The sequence below is a fragment of the Leptinotarsa decemlineata genome, unplaced genomic scaffold, assembly GCF_025532065.1.
Source record: "Leptinotarsa decemlineata unplaced genomic scaffold, Ldec_3_MD MMD2_tig00000010_RagTag_RagTag, whole genome shotgun sequence".
Taxonomy (NCBI): domain Eukaryota; kingdom Metazoa; phylum Arthropoda; class Insecta; order Coleoptera; family Chrysomelidae; genus Leptinotarsa; species Leptinotarsa decemlineata.
Window position 1 is genome coordinate 4,757,820 of NW_027412538.1, and position 15,629 is coordinate 4,773,448.

A 15,629-nucleotide genomic window follows, 5' to 3' on the forward strand; every position below is an offset into this window, starting at 1 on the left:
AGCCCATGTAGCTGATTCAAGTAGACTTTTTGGGGAAATCTATCAGATACAAGAAAGAAGAAATGTCCTATAATGTAAATAGATGAAGTTGTTCATTTTTTTCATCATACTTCGACAGAGAGAATGACCATACTTCAGAAGTTTTACAAGAATCTATAGGAGCACTTCTCATGGTGCATGTAGTATAGGTCACTTGCTGTTTCCTGTACTGAATAATGAAAAATTATGGAAAATTCTTCAAAACATTGTTTAGAATAGCGGACATATAAAAAGATTACGAGGTGGAGGTGTACATTATAAGCTACATAATAGAAGAAATTCAATGGAAAGGTAATAAAGTATAACTTTTTATACTATTCAGACATGAATCTCGTTGGGCTAGTTCGAAATTAATTGGAAAAACCCAAAATGGGACCAGTGTGAGTGTGGTGAACTATCTGAGGAAGTTTATGTTTCAATAAAACAAAAAATAAAATTGTTGGGAAAATAATAATCGAATTTTTAATTTATTCATTTATGTTACCTTTTATCAAAACAACGATAAAAATAAAATAAAAACAACAATAAAAATCAATTGGCGCTCCGGGGCGACTTCATTGATTCCAGTGGCGCATTTGCTTTTTCAGCTGCAGGAAAACCCGGAAAAACCTGCAGCACCACATCATCTGAAGATCTTGACGTAACAATGTCCTCTCTCGTATAAAACAAAATGTAGGGTGTCTCCAGAGGCTCCAATAAATTCAATGCATCGCCAGAACACTTCGTGACACGACTATCGTCAAACTTAAACCAGTCCGTTTCGTCTTTGACCAAGGTGTAATAATGACCAAATTCTACGCCAGAACCACAGTGAACAATGACTGCATGAATATTATAATAGTGGGCTGCTAGATTGGAATGTTCATCTATTTCGAACCTTCCAAAGAGTTTCTTGTTTCCGTTAGAGGTTGAGTCTTGTTTGAAGATCATCGGTGTTATTATTAGATTGACTGGTGCCTCAGATATACTTGTTTCCTTATAACAGTCAGTTAGTTTGGCGCATGTTTGACAATACAGTCGATCATCACCCGTTGAAAATTCCATTTTTCAATAAGCTTTGCTTATTGATGGATGAAACTGATGAAGCTTCAGAAAGGATGGAACTTAACAAAGTAGGATAGTTTGTATTGAATATACCTCGACTATTGAATATAATACTCAAGTGATGCGACATTAATTTCGGGTATACTGTCACGTACTGGTACTGGACGTACTGTCACACAGTACGTCTTTTATACTTCCTCTCACGCATCTCAGAGGATGAGCAATAATAGTGGACCTGTAGAAATTATGAAGCTTGAAGTAATATTTTTTTAAATAATCATGATAGTGAAATTTTCGATTTCAAAAATTTCTGTGGGTTTTTCTATGAATTTTCAAGAACATGGTGATTTTGAACAATCGAAAATATGGAAGATGAAAGACACGTTAAAAAACTTGTTTATGTTCAAGTTTTGAGGTGATAACTTCTTATGTGAGGGTGAACCGCTTCGTTACCTGATGCCTTACAGCGCCAGTCTGTCAGGCTTCCCTTTCTCTCAACATACTATCATTCTACTCAAGCGCGTCAAAACCACAATATATCTTCAACTCACCGTAACATCTGCATTCCTAATGGCCCTCCCATCAAGTAACCATGTTAGTTTGGCAGGTGGATAAGATCCGGAAGTTTCACATCTGATGTTTTGCGACTTTCTAACACTTATTAAATCATTTGGGCTCACAATCTTCACTTTGTTCGGTTTCACTGAAAAGAAGAAGAGTGATTGGTGATCAGTGGTAATACACAAAAGTATGATGAATATTCATTATTTATTTTGAAACTTAGGGAATTAGGGAATTTTGAGGCACGAAGCAGGAGGGCGTACAATCCAACGCCCTATAAATTATGCGTTGAGACGGTTCTTGTTAAAATACACCGTCTCTTATATATGCGTTGGTTTATAAGAGACAATGCATATCAACAACGACCATCTCAATGCATGATTTGCAGCGTATTAATAATTTCGTTGTTGAAATACATTGTCTCTAATGAATGAGCCAACGTGAATGATCATCTAGTTGCAAAATTGAAAATGGTTTTCAAAAAAGTCCGTTCGTGATACTCTCAATGGTCAGTATGTAGACGTGCGGCGCGTCACTGAAATACAATAACAACAATACATCAGTCCACACAGAAATTGATTATCATGAACCGCTTCAGTTATATATTTCAGATATGAATATTGACCAATTACAAAGTCAAGAATCAGTTAAGTTCATCTCTTCCAGATCTACCTCCTCTCTACATTTTTCTGGAGAAAGAGGCTAGATGGACTGCATATAGACTTGTGCACATTGCCAATTGCACAAATCAATTTAATGCAGACTGCAACAAACTATATATTTGTTGACACTGGAAGTTTCAGCATTCTGGAAATGACCTCTGACTTTATGCCTCCAACTGTCAACTACGAACTGCTTTATAAACTACTGTTCCAGAGTAGAGAGGACTGAATTCTCCGGAAGAGGGGAATATTGAGAGCAGATAGTTGCTATTTCACAGATGGATCAAAAACACCTACCGGTTCTGGTGCAGGTGTTTCCAGTCGCAGACCCAGGACAGAGATATCAACCTGCCTAGGAACGAAAGTGACTGTATTTCAGTTGGAAATTCACGATATTGAATTGTGAGCGGGGAGATTCTTTCAATCTTTCCGCTCACAATTTCATGGACCTGAACACAAGTCAATAAATATATCCTCTTGGACAGTCAAGCAGCGTTGGAAGCTCTTGGCTGCTACCAATCAACGTCTAAATTGGTAACGAATTGCCAAAAGCGACTATCTCAATAGGAAGACTCAACAGATTGTCTCTGGTCTAGATACCTGGCCATACTGGCCTGGAAGGCAATGGGGCTGCTGACTCCCTCGCAAAGGAGGGTGCTGCAGCTTCATCGAACCAGAACCTGTCATTGGCATCGCTTTAGGCTTTGCTAAACAAACATTGAATACATGGATGGCAAGAAGATTTATGGACTTCCAGTATTGGCTCACTCCAAAGCGTTTATTCACCCTTCGAAACTTGATACCAAACAGTTGTTGGACTAAGTAGAGATGAACTACCATGTCTGAAAGGTCACTGTTATCTGAATCATCATTACATGCAGATACTCGGACTGTCGAAAGACAGTGATTTTTAGAGTTCGGTAGAGCCGTACTCCTGCCATCTGACCTGAAAGACCATCCACCATACAAACTAATCGGCTTCGTTAAGAAGCTGGGTTTATTTGGTGGCGTGTGAATAGGTATGAGCGACAATGAACCTTTGCGGGTTGCGGTGGAGGGTCGAATAGATCCACTCACTTTGGACCTAACCTAACCTTCATCTCCCGGAAACGCCAACTTGTTTGGTGAAATGCGTGTCTAGGAGAGTGTTGCAGTACTGGTATTTGAGAAAACGTACTCGTTTCTGGATTTCTTCTTATTACTGAGGTTGGGAAATCACCCTGTAAACAGGTAAATATTTTGAAGAGGGGTAATAAAATAGTAACATCGTCGTCATACATTGAATGCTTCTAATGTAGTATAATGTACATCGACGTTTGAGTGCTTCAGTGCCAGTTTCAACGAGACTCATGCGAGCATTATTATAATACACGTTTGCTCCCAGTCTAAGACTTGGTGCATCCGGAAGTACAACATTTCAACGCGCTGAAAATTATGCGTTTGAGGCTAACGAACAGGCAAGAAACATGACGGGACGCGGCTTTTGAGGTAAGGGAGGACGGCATCTGCTTGGCCCGTCCTCTTCTCGTCCTGGTATGTGCCTGTCCGTTGTCTGCCTTAGTAGGCACCCCCTATAAGGAACTATAGAAAGAAAACTTCCACATCATGTTCCCATCCTGCGCTGTTTTGTCGCAGTGTGTATGCACCATTATGTATAACGCAAATTGCAACAGGATGGTACAGAACGAGAATATGACGGAACGTGACCAAGGAATCTGCCCAACCCGTGCTGGCATGTGCCTGTCCGTTGCCTGCTTTGACGCGTTCCCCTTTTCCATAAGGAACGATAGATAAAAAAAAGAAACTTCACGTCATGTTTCCGTCGTAGCATGTTCCCATCCTGTGCCGTTCTGTGGCAGTGTGCAGACGTCATTAAGTCTAACGCACATTGCGACAGAACGGGAACATGACGAGACGTATCCTTCGAGCGACGACAGCACATCATCTGCCTGGCCGAGTTCTGGCCTGTGCCTGTCCGTTGCCTGCCTTAGTGGGCATCCCCAAAAGGAACTATAGAAAAAGAGTAACGGAACTTTACGTCATGTTCCCATCCTGTGCCTTCCTGTGGCAGTGTGTAGACGCCATTAAGTCTAACGCACATTGCAACAGGATGGCACAAAACTGGAACATGACGGCACGTGGCTTTCGAGAGACGACAACATCCTGACATGTGCTTATACGTTGCCTACCTTAGCGCGTTTCTCACTTCCATAAGGAAGCATAGAAAGAGAAGAAAAACTTCACGTCATGTTTCCGTTCTAGCATATTCCCATCCTGTGCCATCCTGTGGAGATCTCATCAAGTCTAACGCACACTGCGACAGGACGGGAACATGACAGGTCGTGGCCTTCACGCGACGAGAGCAACGCATCTGCCTATCCCATCCTGACATGTGCCTTTCCATTGCCTACCTAAGCGCGATACCGACTTCCATAAGGAATCATAGAAAGAGAAGAAAAACTTCACGTCATATTTCCGTTCTAACATTTTCCCATACTGTGCCATCCTGTCGCAGTGTGCAGGAGTCATCAAGTCTAACGCACACTGCGACAGAAAGGAAACATGACAGGTCGTGGCCTTCGAGCGTCGACAGCAACGCATCTGCCTGTCCCGTCCTGGCATGTACCTTACCGTTGCCTACCTTAGCGCGATACCCACTTTCATAAGAAATCATGAAAAGAGAAGAAAAACTTCACGTCATGTTTCTGTTCTAGCATTTTCCCATCCTGTGCATTCCTGTCGCAGTGTGCAGAAGTCATCAAGTCTAACGCACACTGCGACAGGACGGGAACATGACAGGTCGTGGCATTCGAGCGACGACAGTAACGCATCTGTCTGTCCCGTCCTGGTATGTGCCTTTCCGTTGCCTACCTAAGCGCGATGCCCACTTTCATAAAGAATCATAGAAAAAGAAGAAAAACTTCAGGTCAAGTTTCTGTTCTAGCATTTTCCCATCCTGTGCGTCGTCCTGTGCATCCCATCCAGGTCGTGGCCTTCGAGCGACGACAACACGGCATGTGCCTGGTCCATCCTGGCATGTGCCTCTAGGTTTTTTCTGGTTCAAACATCCGAAACTGGAAACTGCGCAAGACATGATGCGGACAAAAAAAATCTCAAACAGTTCGAAATAGTCTCGGACACTTGTTTGAACCAGAACGCTTTTGAGGAGATCACTGAGCCACCTATCGAATATATGAAGAGATGAAGACGAGAAAATACTATTGATAATGTTTAATTTGCTATGTGGCGTATCCTTATAGTCAGTTCAAATGTTTTCTACCCTCAATCATCAATTATTCAAATCAAATAATTGAAAAAACATCCTAGCAAATTGCCCAAACAAATTTCCACATGAATGCGCATGAGCAATGAGAACAGTTCTTAACATTTCAGCTTCGAGAGCAAGAACGATTCGGGACGGTTCAAAACAGTTCAGGATCATTTCGCAGTCGCAAACAGAACAGAAGATTCATCAGTCCGAAATTATCCTCAATAAACCAGAACGTTTTATATCAACTGCGCATGATCCTGACGCCCTAGAACCTGAATTTCGTAGAACTAGAACACACCTTCTGTGTTGTCTGCCTTAGTGTGCGCCCCCTATAAGAAACTATAGAAAGAGAAAATAAAATTCACGTCATATTCCCGTCCCGGCGTGTTTCTGTCTTGTGTCGTCTCGTTGCAGTGTGCATACGTTATTAGTTGGACGTTATACGGACGTTGCCTCTTATGATCCAATGCAGATGAACGACCATACACCCGCGACCAACGTCCGTCTCAATGTGTAGTTTGCAGCGCGTTGATATGTACGTTCGAGTGCACCCAATCTGAAAGTGCTTCTGATGGTGATTCATCCCAAAAAAGCATTTTCCTCAACAGCAAAACACATTGGACTTGAGTCGCTGGAGATTATATCCATTTGGAAAAATGTTCTCAAGAAGTTTGGTTCACATAAACACCGTTCTCCAAATGAGTCCTTGAACAGTGAAGTTCGAGGTGTACTGAGTTGAACCTCAAAACGATGAGTAGCCACAGTCCGTGGCTCTTGTTGAAATCAAATGTAACAAGTCACTTGAACACTTCTCGTGAAAGTATCTATGAAAAAGAGACAAATTTCCAACCTTTCTTCGATGTTCCAGACTATCAAGGTTACAAGTAATGTTCGCGGATCTTTTCTGGATGGAATTCAGCAGTTTCAAGCTGAACCCATGACGAGGATTCGAGGACCCTAGAGGAGACTGACCCATCACAAACGGTGCGTGGGATGGCGGAAGAAATGGGCGTCAGCTCCCATACGGTTTTTGATGGTATAAAATACATTGAAAAACTAGAAATATGGGAGCAACACAATTTGAATAGAAATTGTCACGTTTTAAAGTCTCTTTTTCTTTGCTCTAGCGCAACCAAAACGATCCCCTTTCGGATCGGATCGTCACGCATAATGAAAAGTGGATCTTCTACGACAACAGGAGACGTTCAGACAGCAGCGGCTGGTGGTTCACACTATCTACAACCGGGCCAAACCATCAAATCAGAAATCCTTTTACACTACAAATGCATTCCAATATGTACAATGAAATAATTAGTCAGTCTTTTTTTTGGGAAAGAAAGTTTTTGATACAGAAAAAAAAATATATACAATACAAACTGAGTAGAGAAAAGTATCTTCTGTATAATTCAGTGTTCATATAGAAGTATTTGTTTCGAAAGAATTATTTTCTTTCGTGTAATTCAATGTTTATATGAAAGTAGCTGTTTCAGGAGGACTTTCTTTCAGTTTGTATCTGAAAGTTACTTCTTTACATGATCTACACATTCATGTATAGAGTTTCAAATTGATTACTTCCTTCCTTTCTTTGGAAGATTCTCTCATCCTTTTTTTTTGTATCAGATGGAGTAGTAGAAAGCCAAAAACTTTCTTTCCCAAAAAATTAATCACTCCTAAAAATATAACCCCTTCTATTCAAATAGTCAGTCTTGTTTCATGACAAATCGTAATAAGGTGAAGTAAATCACTATTTGAGTGAAATGTGAATGAATAAAATATGGAGTTCATACATCGATTATCTTATGGTACTTTATTCTTAACTCCAACTATGAAAAGTATTCACAGTGCTTTGGAAGTGGACAAAATGAAGTGCTGAAATATATTTTCTTCTGATGATCGAACAGAACCAATATGGAAATGAAAAAATGGATCACTATCGGAACGAGGTGTGAGAAAATATTGTCAAAGAGGCCAGGCTTATAACTGACTCCATCAGAAATGTAATTAAAGCTGACACGAAGACAATTTGATAGTTGGAAAATATTACACAAAGGAAAGGCCTGCCAGTGAGGCCATGTTCAGAACTGACTCCATCAAAGATGTGACAAAAGCTGCCCCGGGGACAGTTTTATAATTGAGAAATAATACATAAAAGAAACGCCTGATATTCAATATTTCGAAATGCGTTGGCTAACAGGGATTTAACGGACAGTAGGTTGTTAGACGATAAATTGTTACTACTTTTTACTGGAATTTCTCAAACCTTCCAACCAGATATTCAACGAATGAATGGAAGATGTACCATCATCTCAATATTCTCTATACCATTTTGTATACGGAGAAATAAAGATCAGATCAAGTTTTATATGAATATGAACCATGCAGAAATGAATATACGGAAAGCCCTAGGTTGCAATGAAACCATGGAAACAAATTCAAAATACAAACTGTACAACTCCACATATAAAATGAGCACAAACCCACACCTACGTTTCATTTCCCAGAAGTCTTATTCAATAGCAAACAGAGCAATGAATGTTTATATGAGCAAAAATGGAGAAGAACCATAAAATATGGTAATGGAATCGACATCAATTGATTTTAACTTCCAAGAGTTTATTTTTCCACAGAGTTTTGAATATGAGTTTGTTCAGGAATGCGACTTCATGCTGGGAAAATGGAACAGCTTGCTACACACGAGGATTCAGAGGATATGCAGAATTCAATCTGAACATTTAGAAAGAATGGATAGGTGATTTGAATATTTGACGTGATGTTACTTGGAATTTCTTTTGGTAAATAATTTGCATTTCTCATCTGGAAGGGTTTATGATCTAGTAATTAATATCGAATGCGTTCCTTACTTTGTCTATACTTTTCAAGTTTTAACTTTCCATGTATAATATTCAAAACATTGTTTGGTGACTAATCGAATTATTGAGAAATGTTCAAGTGTACACTTATCTCGATATATTCACTTTCAAAGGCAAGTTGACATTTCTCGAACATTTATTCCATATAGAGCTTCTTTGTTCATATTGTAACAGATTGATCAATTAACTGTCTGAAACAAATTCATTTCCAATAATATTTCACTAATCACAAACTAATTTATTTACAACACTTAGCAACTAACTGTGTCAGATATATTACACTTGGTTTGTTGTAAATATTACCTAATTCGGTTAAAAAATTCACAATTCACCCAAAAAATGTCGCTAGTTCCTTCCTTCCAACCAATACGTTGTCAGTTAGGGAAAATAGGAAGGTAAAGTAGGAAAATGAAAGAAATATGAACTCTAATCAAAAGATCTTCCGAAAAATTATTTCCGGTCAAACAATAACTAAATTCGAATGTATCACGAACCGATGAAACAACAACAATAATAATATATCAGGAGCTCCGTCTTTCATTAACTCAAGGAACATAGGTACTACATTTTCTTACCAATACGGTTTGTTTTCCTTTAAAAAAATGGGCGGTTGCCGAACTATATAATTTGTACCTGTATTAACAAACTTCGATCGGTATGGAACTTACCGCCCCCCTGAAAAACTAAAGTTTTCAGTCAAAATTGAAAAAAAAAATATATAATGAATACATTTATAAAAAAACTCAGTTTATGAAACAAATTATAAATTCTGCTCAAACATAAAAAAAAGTGAAAAGAAAAAAAAAGTATTACTTCAATGGCAAAAGTTACTGGGTCGGTAAGGGTCAAATCTTGATAACAGGCCTTACTAACATACCTCTACACTATAGCATCCTTACCGGGATGGACTTATTTTATAACTGCCAAAGGACAATGCAAAGGAGAACTATTACATTTAAGAATCTCTATGGTACCTACTTCTAAATTTGAAGACATATTCCATTCTCTCCGAATCTGAAGAGTATATAAGTATTCTAAATACCATCTTTTCCAAAAATATTGCACCATCTTATCAATCAGCAGGAAACAATCTGAACATTTGAATTTGAGTGGCAACACATTAACTGCAGGCAAACTATCCGAAGGTGCCAAAGTTAAAGGCCGGGACACACTTGTCGTACACCCTTCAGATCCGACTCCCATCATACAGTCGGACGAGTGTCTGAGAGGTAAATGGTACTTTAGTCGGAATAGAGTAGTTCACATCGTTCCGATACGTAGTGAACCCCGCTCCCACCCGACTACGTATCGGAACGATGTGGACTAGTCTATTAGGACTAAAGTACCATTTCTCTCTCAGACACTCGTCCGGCTGTATGATGGGAGTCGGATCTGAATGGTGTATGATAAGTGTGTCCCGGCCTTAAGAAAGGTGCTGGCGTCAACCCTTGAGGCGCCGAGCAATCAGTCGACAATTGAAATTAGAGTCTGGAATTTAACAAAGCCTCTTCTTGAATCAAAACGGCATTGAACTCCTCATGAATAAGTAACTGCTCACCAATAACTCTGTAAATGTGATTCTTGGCTGACTTCACATTGCTCTCCCTTAATCCGCCTATATGGGAGAATTATCATGTATTAAATTTTTGAAAATGGAATAAAATGTTTCTCATTCCCTAATCTTTCCAGAAAAATCCGGCAAATCAATTTTAGGTAATCGTGGTGAACCTTGGGATGATTGCCTGCTATTTGAGCTGGTAGAAGCCGCTGTATTTTCATTTCGAATTTTATCTTCGCATTCTCTAATATTACAGCACATTTCCTCAATAACATAGTGAACAGAAAAATTTAGAATAAAATCTTCATCAACCTCTAAACTTTTTTCATTAACCTCATCTACTGTTTGTTGTAATTTACTACGCGTTGAATCTAACGACCTCACCATTATATAATTTTTTTCCCTACTACTGAATCATCAACCTTTTTTGACAATCAATCCTTTTTTGCGGTCAAAAAATGCGCAGTTGCCGAACTATATAATTTGTCAAATCATCTAAAAGAACAATTCGTCCAGGCCAGTCCCAATCCCCTACACTGTAGGTTAATGGACTGACACCTATCAGAAAACAACTACTCCCCTGGCTAATATCACGAAGGGCGTTGGATTATATTCGACAGGTGTCAGTGCATGATTCTCGTTTCTCGTTCACAGGCAGATGGGGCGACGACAAACCTGTTGTTTGTTGTATGCTTCAGCTTAGTTCGAGGAATGATACTCTGAAGGAATTTGATTTTCAATTATCGGAAATCGTCGACTTTATATTGATGATATACACTACCTTTCACTGACGGGTGGCCAAACAGCCTGAAACCGGTCTGCAAGTGTGTTCCAATAATTGAAAATCTATTGCGGCAGTTGTATCGCCAACAGCATATGCAGGAGTAACTTCAGTGAAGAATCCTGCACTGACACCTGTCGGATATAATCCAACGCCCTTCGTGGTATTAGCCAGGGGAGTAGTTGTTTTCTGATAGGTGTCAGTCCATCAACCTACAGTGTAGGGGGTTGAGACTGGCCTGAACGAATTGTTCTTTTAAATGATTTGATTTATAGCCAGTCTTCAAGTATGCCCACTGACTATATGTGAAAAAAATATAATTTGTACCTGTATTAACAAACTTCGAATGTTACGGAACATGCCTCGAATTTGATTATTTAAATTATATACGAATAAAATATTGTACACTGATGTTAATGATATAAGGAATTTCATAGTTAACTGGCCTGATGGTGCCTTGCTGCAACTTCATTGAATGAGGTTGATAGACTACAGAAAAATGTAGAAATAATTTTTCTATATTCAGTCATGTGTAATGAGAAATCACACCTGAGTTGTTAGTTGATTTTCTTGACAGAATCGCTAGCTATAGAAATGGTGTGCATTCATTTTTGATAATACAATAACGATGTTCATTCCAGAATATTCGCTGTCTTTAGGTTGATAAATATTCAGAAATTTCAATGATAATATCACGCTATCATACGGTCAGTATAAGAAATCATTCCAGAATGAAGGAAAACCGTAATCACACTAGAGTTGAATTTAATCATTTCGGATGATGATGATAATATACGGAAGTTCAAAACCTACCAGCCTGATGGTACTTTGCTACAACGTCGATGGTTCGCCATTGATTGTCAGGTGAAGAAGATTTCCGCAAAAATGAAAACTGGGTAGAGTAATAGTGAAAAAACACAATTATAAATTCATACAATGAGCCGTAATCTTTAGTTATTTGAGACTATTTTACAATTATCTCAAATTTTGCATACAAACTCTAGACTAGTACCATAATACTCGCAAAAGAATTGCGAAGGTGCTTTTCTATTCTCATTCTATCAAATGTATTTCATTTCTATAACCTATAACATCAAATAAAATATAATATAACAAATACTATGTATTTGTTATATTATATTTTATGAACATCTCCAAATCTCGATATTTTACAGCAAAAATAAATTTAATTTCACTTGAATTGATGTTTTGTTGATAATATGAGCGACATAATGTATGATCTAGAAATAACATTTGCAATATGGGGTTTGAATGACATTTTTGGGTCAAGAGTGATTCCTGAATCTCTGAATATATTTGTTGTTCCCAGTTCTGATTGCTTCATTTCATATGGACTATTCATGAGATTTTTGTTTCGGAAAGAAGCGGATTCATGACATTTGTCTATATTCAATTGGAATAAGATTCTATCACACCAGCGATCAAAAGGAAATAAATAATACTGTGATAATTCTGTAACAGATGGATCATGAATCACTTTGAAGATTTTAGGACTATCAGCAACCAGAAGAAATTCAAATCATCCACAAACAAGTTGAAAAGTGATGATTCTGAAAGATAAAGTTGCGAATATCATGGATATGAGTACTCGAAAACACAATATTTTTCATAACTACCAATTTTGAAACTATTAATTCATCTAGTCAATATTTCTGTACCTTGAAAACAAGATTTCCATCAAAAAATAAAAATCAAACTAGGATGAAATTTCGTAATGTGTGAAAACACTCAGTAATTGTCAATTTGAAAACAAGAAAATAGATACACTTTCTGACCAATACTCACAAAATACTGTTAGAGGTACCTCTCTTGAGATGAATCCAGCTGTCTCTGAAGATGAAGCACGACATTCGATACGGGCTTTCTTGAAACGCCGGGGAGTATTTGCTATCACCAATTGATTGACGGTGGTGTGAGAGGCCCTACTCGAATCTATCACACTGTCCAGTATCGTTCCATTATACCACCAGGTGAGAGTTGGTTTTGGTCGACCTTGAAATCGAATAAACACCATGTATCATAAAATAGTAGAAATATGATATTCAAACAAGCGCTGATATATTCAGATCTCGTGAATCATAGGAGATGATAAAGAGTGCGTTAAATTGTAGTTGCCTATTTTTGGGTGCTATTGGGTACTATTTTTGGGTACTATCTAATAATACTGAAATATCGACTGTGGATTATTTGGTTCTAGAGATAAACAAGAAAAACAAAAAAAATTAGAAATTCTGATGTTCGTCGTTCCTTCTTCATCTTTACTATCAGAGTATGGTCATAAAATTTGTATAGAGAGTGACGCTGAACTTGGGTACCCTCAACTTTGTATTTTTGAATATGGACCCGTATTTTATTTTTTGTTCCATAGTTTTGAAAATTTGATAGCCATCAAATAAATAAACTTTTTTTCATTACCACCCTGATAATCGCTCAACAACATTATATTGGAAAAAGCTGAGAATATTAGGGATCTAGGACTCTATTTTGATCATCAACTAACTCTCAACTACCATATTAATCATATTATAAATTCAGCTTACCGCGCATACAGTTTTATAATAAGGAACTGCAAAAATTTCATGATATGCTAACCTTGACCTCTCTGTATTTCAGTCTGGTGAGGCCAAAACTAGAATATGAGTCCATTATATGGAATCTCATATACTATCAAAACACATCAGCAATTGATAGAGTCCAAAAAAAGTTTCTAAAATTTCTCACTATTAGAATAACCGGAACTTATCCTTCAAGAAATTGTGATTACCCCGATCTGCTATGCAGATTTGAATTTGTAGCCTTAGAAAAAAAAAAAAATCAGGCATCTGTTTCATTTCTATATAAGCTATTGAATGAGAAATATATTGAGAAATATATTTATGAATATTTGTGTTCTATGATACCAATTTTTGAGATGCACCAATTGAATATTTCGTTACCACTGGTGATTTACTTTGTTATAAGCTATAATCCATGAACTTCAATTTCTCGTTATTTCGTTCTTGCGTTGCAAAAATTTCAATAATAATTGACCGTAATATTTATGAGCGATTCTATTAGTCAAATTCACCTAAATGTTTTTTGTACATATATGTGACATTTTCTCCACCATTTGCAAACAACCTCATGGACAACGTAACTAGTTTTACCAAAACTCAAGCACTATGTAAACAGGTCTCAACCCACCTCCAGTAACTTGACATGAAAGAAACAACTCATATCCCTCCAGAAATGGTCCGGCTGGATGGTTCACTTTGATTTCTCGCCCTTCAGCGTCAAATATTCTTGGTGCAGAAGGCTGATCTGAAATCAAGCAAATGAACACTTCGAAAGGGTTATTCTCAGGTTTCTTGCGACAGACAGGGTTATCAAAAGGAAATATGGAAAAAAGGACAGAAATAACAATAAACAACTAATATGAGACTCTAAATTGATATATCAAAGTAATATCAGATTACTTCCAACTTAATTTAAATTCAAGTTTCAATTTCAAGACATTTTTTCAAAAAGATGAAAACTCATTAAACACGATTCAATATAATGTAATATTCATAAAACATGACTCAAACATTATTAGAGCTAATGACTTTGACAATCTCAGGAATGCAACTCTAACCTACTAAAGTCAAGTTGACCTGAAAATTTCTTGTGGGAGAATTGACGAAGTCCACTCGACATCTGAATACTCCTTGGTCGTGAATGTTGATGTTTTGAATCCGTAATCTGGCTTTGGATGGCTCATCTTCAGTGATGAAGTAGCTTCGAGAGCCCAGGTCATCACTCATCGCTAGATGAGAGGCTTTATCTATAGGACCGTCTCGGGCATCCAAACTGGAACAAAAGAATTTTCGAGATTGTAAAAATATGTTTGATGTTTTTTTTATATTCTCAGAGATTCATGTTGAGAGTTTATATTTTTATATAGATTGAATTGAATTGTCGACGAAAACCAGGTTTTCCGAAATAAGGGTAGGAGTGCTCGTGGGTACTCCTCCCAAAAGTCTTTGCAAAACATGCCAGTGGACCAGCCAAGCTAAGATGTAAGGAACACTGTCGATAGGCGGAACTTCATTGCAATCAGCCTACCTCTGGTGATGCGGGGCTCCGCCATAGGTGACCAACTCTTCCCTTGCTACTCGTGGGAACACTCATGAATGAAACAACACAAAAACAACAAGAACAAAAACCAATCCCGAGGCTGGACAGAAGTACTCACCTTAATCTGAGGCGGTGGCTGGGGATGAACAGAAATGTCCACCCCAATTTACCGCTTGGAATGAGGCTGGACATAGCAGATCATCTTCAACAGCAAGGGCACTTCCTACGGTGGGCGCCAAGAGCTCCGCCTTGAATAAAGGCAAGGAACTGGCTGCCCCTGCAGGAAAGCTCCGTCACTTGTGCACTTCCGCTGAGGGAACCCCAAGAAGGTAGAAGAAGCTGCGCAACGACAGTAATATCGCTGCACCTTCCAAAATCTTCACGGAGGCCACCGTGAGACACCTCAAGGTTGCCAAAGAGAGTGTGTGTTCGGCGAGTCTTGACCTATACCTGCCAATATAAAGAAGATGTCTCCTAGTGACTTGTTCACCTTCCTAGAAAGGACAGGATTGACGATGACCTAGAAGGACAACTTCTCGGGACGATGTGCAATGGGTCACATGTGGCGTAAATACTGTGAGTCTACACTCACCCTCCCTACACTACAGATAACAGATACCAGAGGAGGGTAGGAGTAACCAGGTCCACTTCTGTTATGGAATTCATGTTTGAAAATCTGTAGAAACGTCAAACTCCGTTCATTCGAGGAAAACGAAATTACCCTTAC

At 38.4% G+C, this 15,629-nt stretch overlaps 1 protein-coding gene across 2 annotated transcripts in view; it reads right to left on the reverse strand.

Moving 5' to 3' along the window:
- Nucleotides 1–15,629, reverse strand: part of side (motor axon guidance molcule sidestep) — a 249,718-nt gene that overhangs the window by 153,838 nt on the left and 80,251 nt on the right. The window contains exons 3-6 of one of the 2 annotated variants that reach the window (XM_074171289.1): nucleotides 14,421–14,635; nucleotides 13,991–14,107; nucleotides 12,593–12,799; nucleotides 1,635–1,786 (exon numbers count right to left, since the gene is read on the reverse strand). In XM_074171289.1, the coding sequence (XP_074027390.1) occupies nucleotides 1,635–1,786; nucleotides 12,593–12,799; nucleotides 13,991–14,107; nucleotides 14,421–14,635 (691 nt within the window). Of the gene's footprint in view, nucleotides 1–1,634; nucleotides 1,787–12,592; nucleotides 12,800–13,990; nucleotides 14,108–14,420; nucleotides 14,636–15,629 lie in introns of those variants that run through there. The other variant, XM_074171290.1, reaches the window with a different exon arrangement.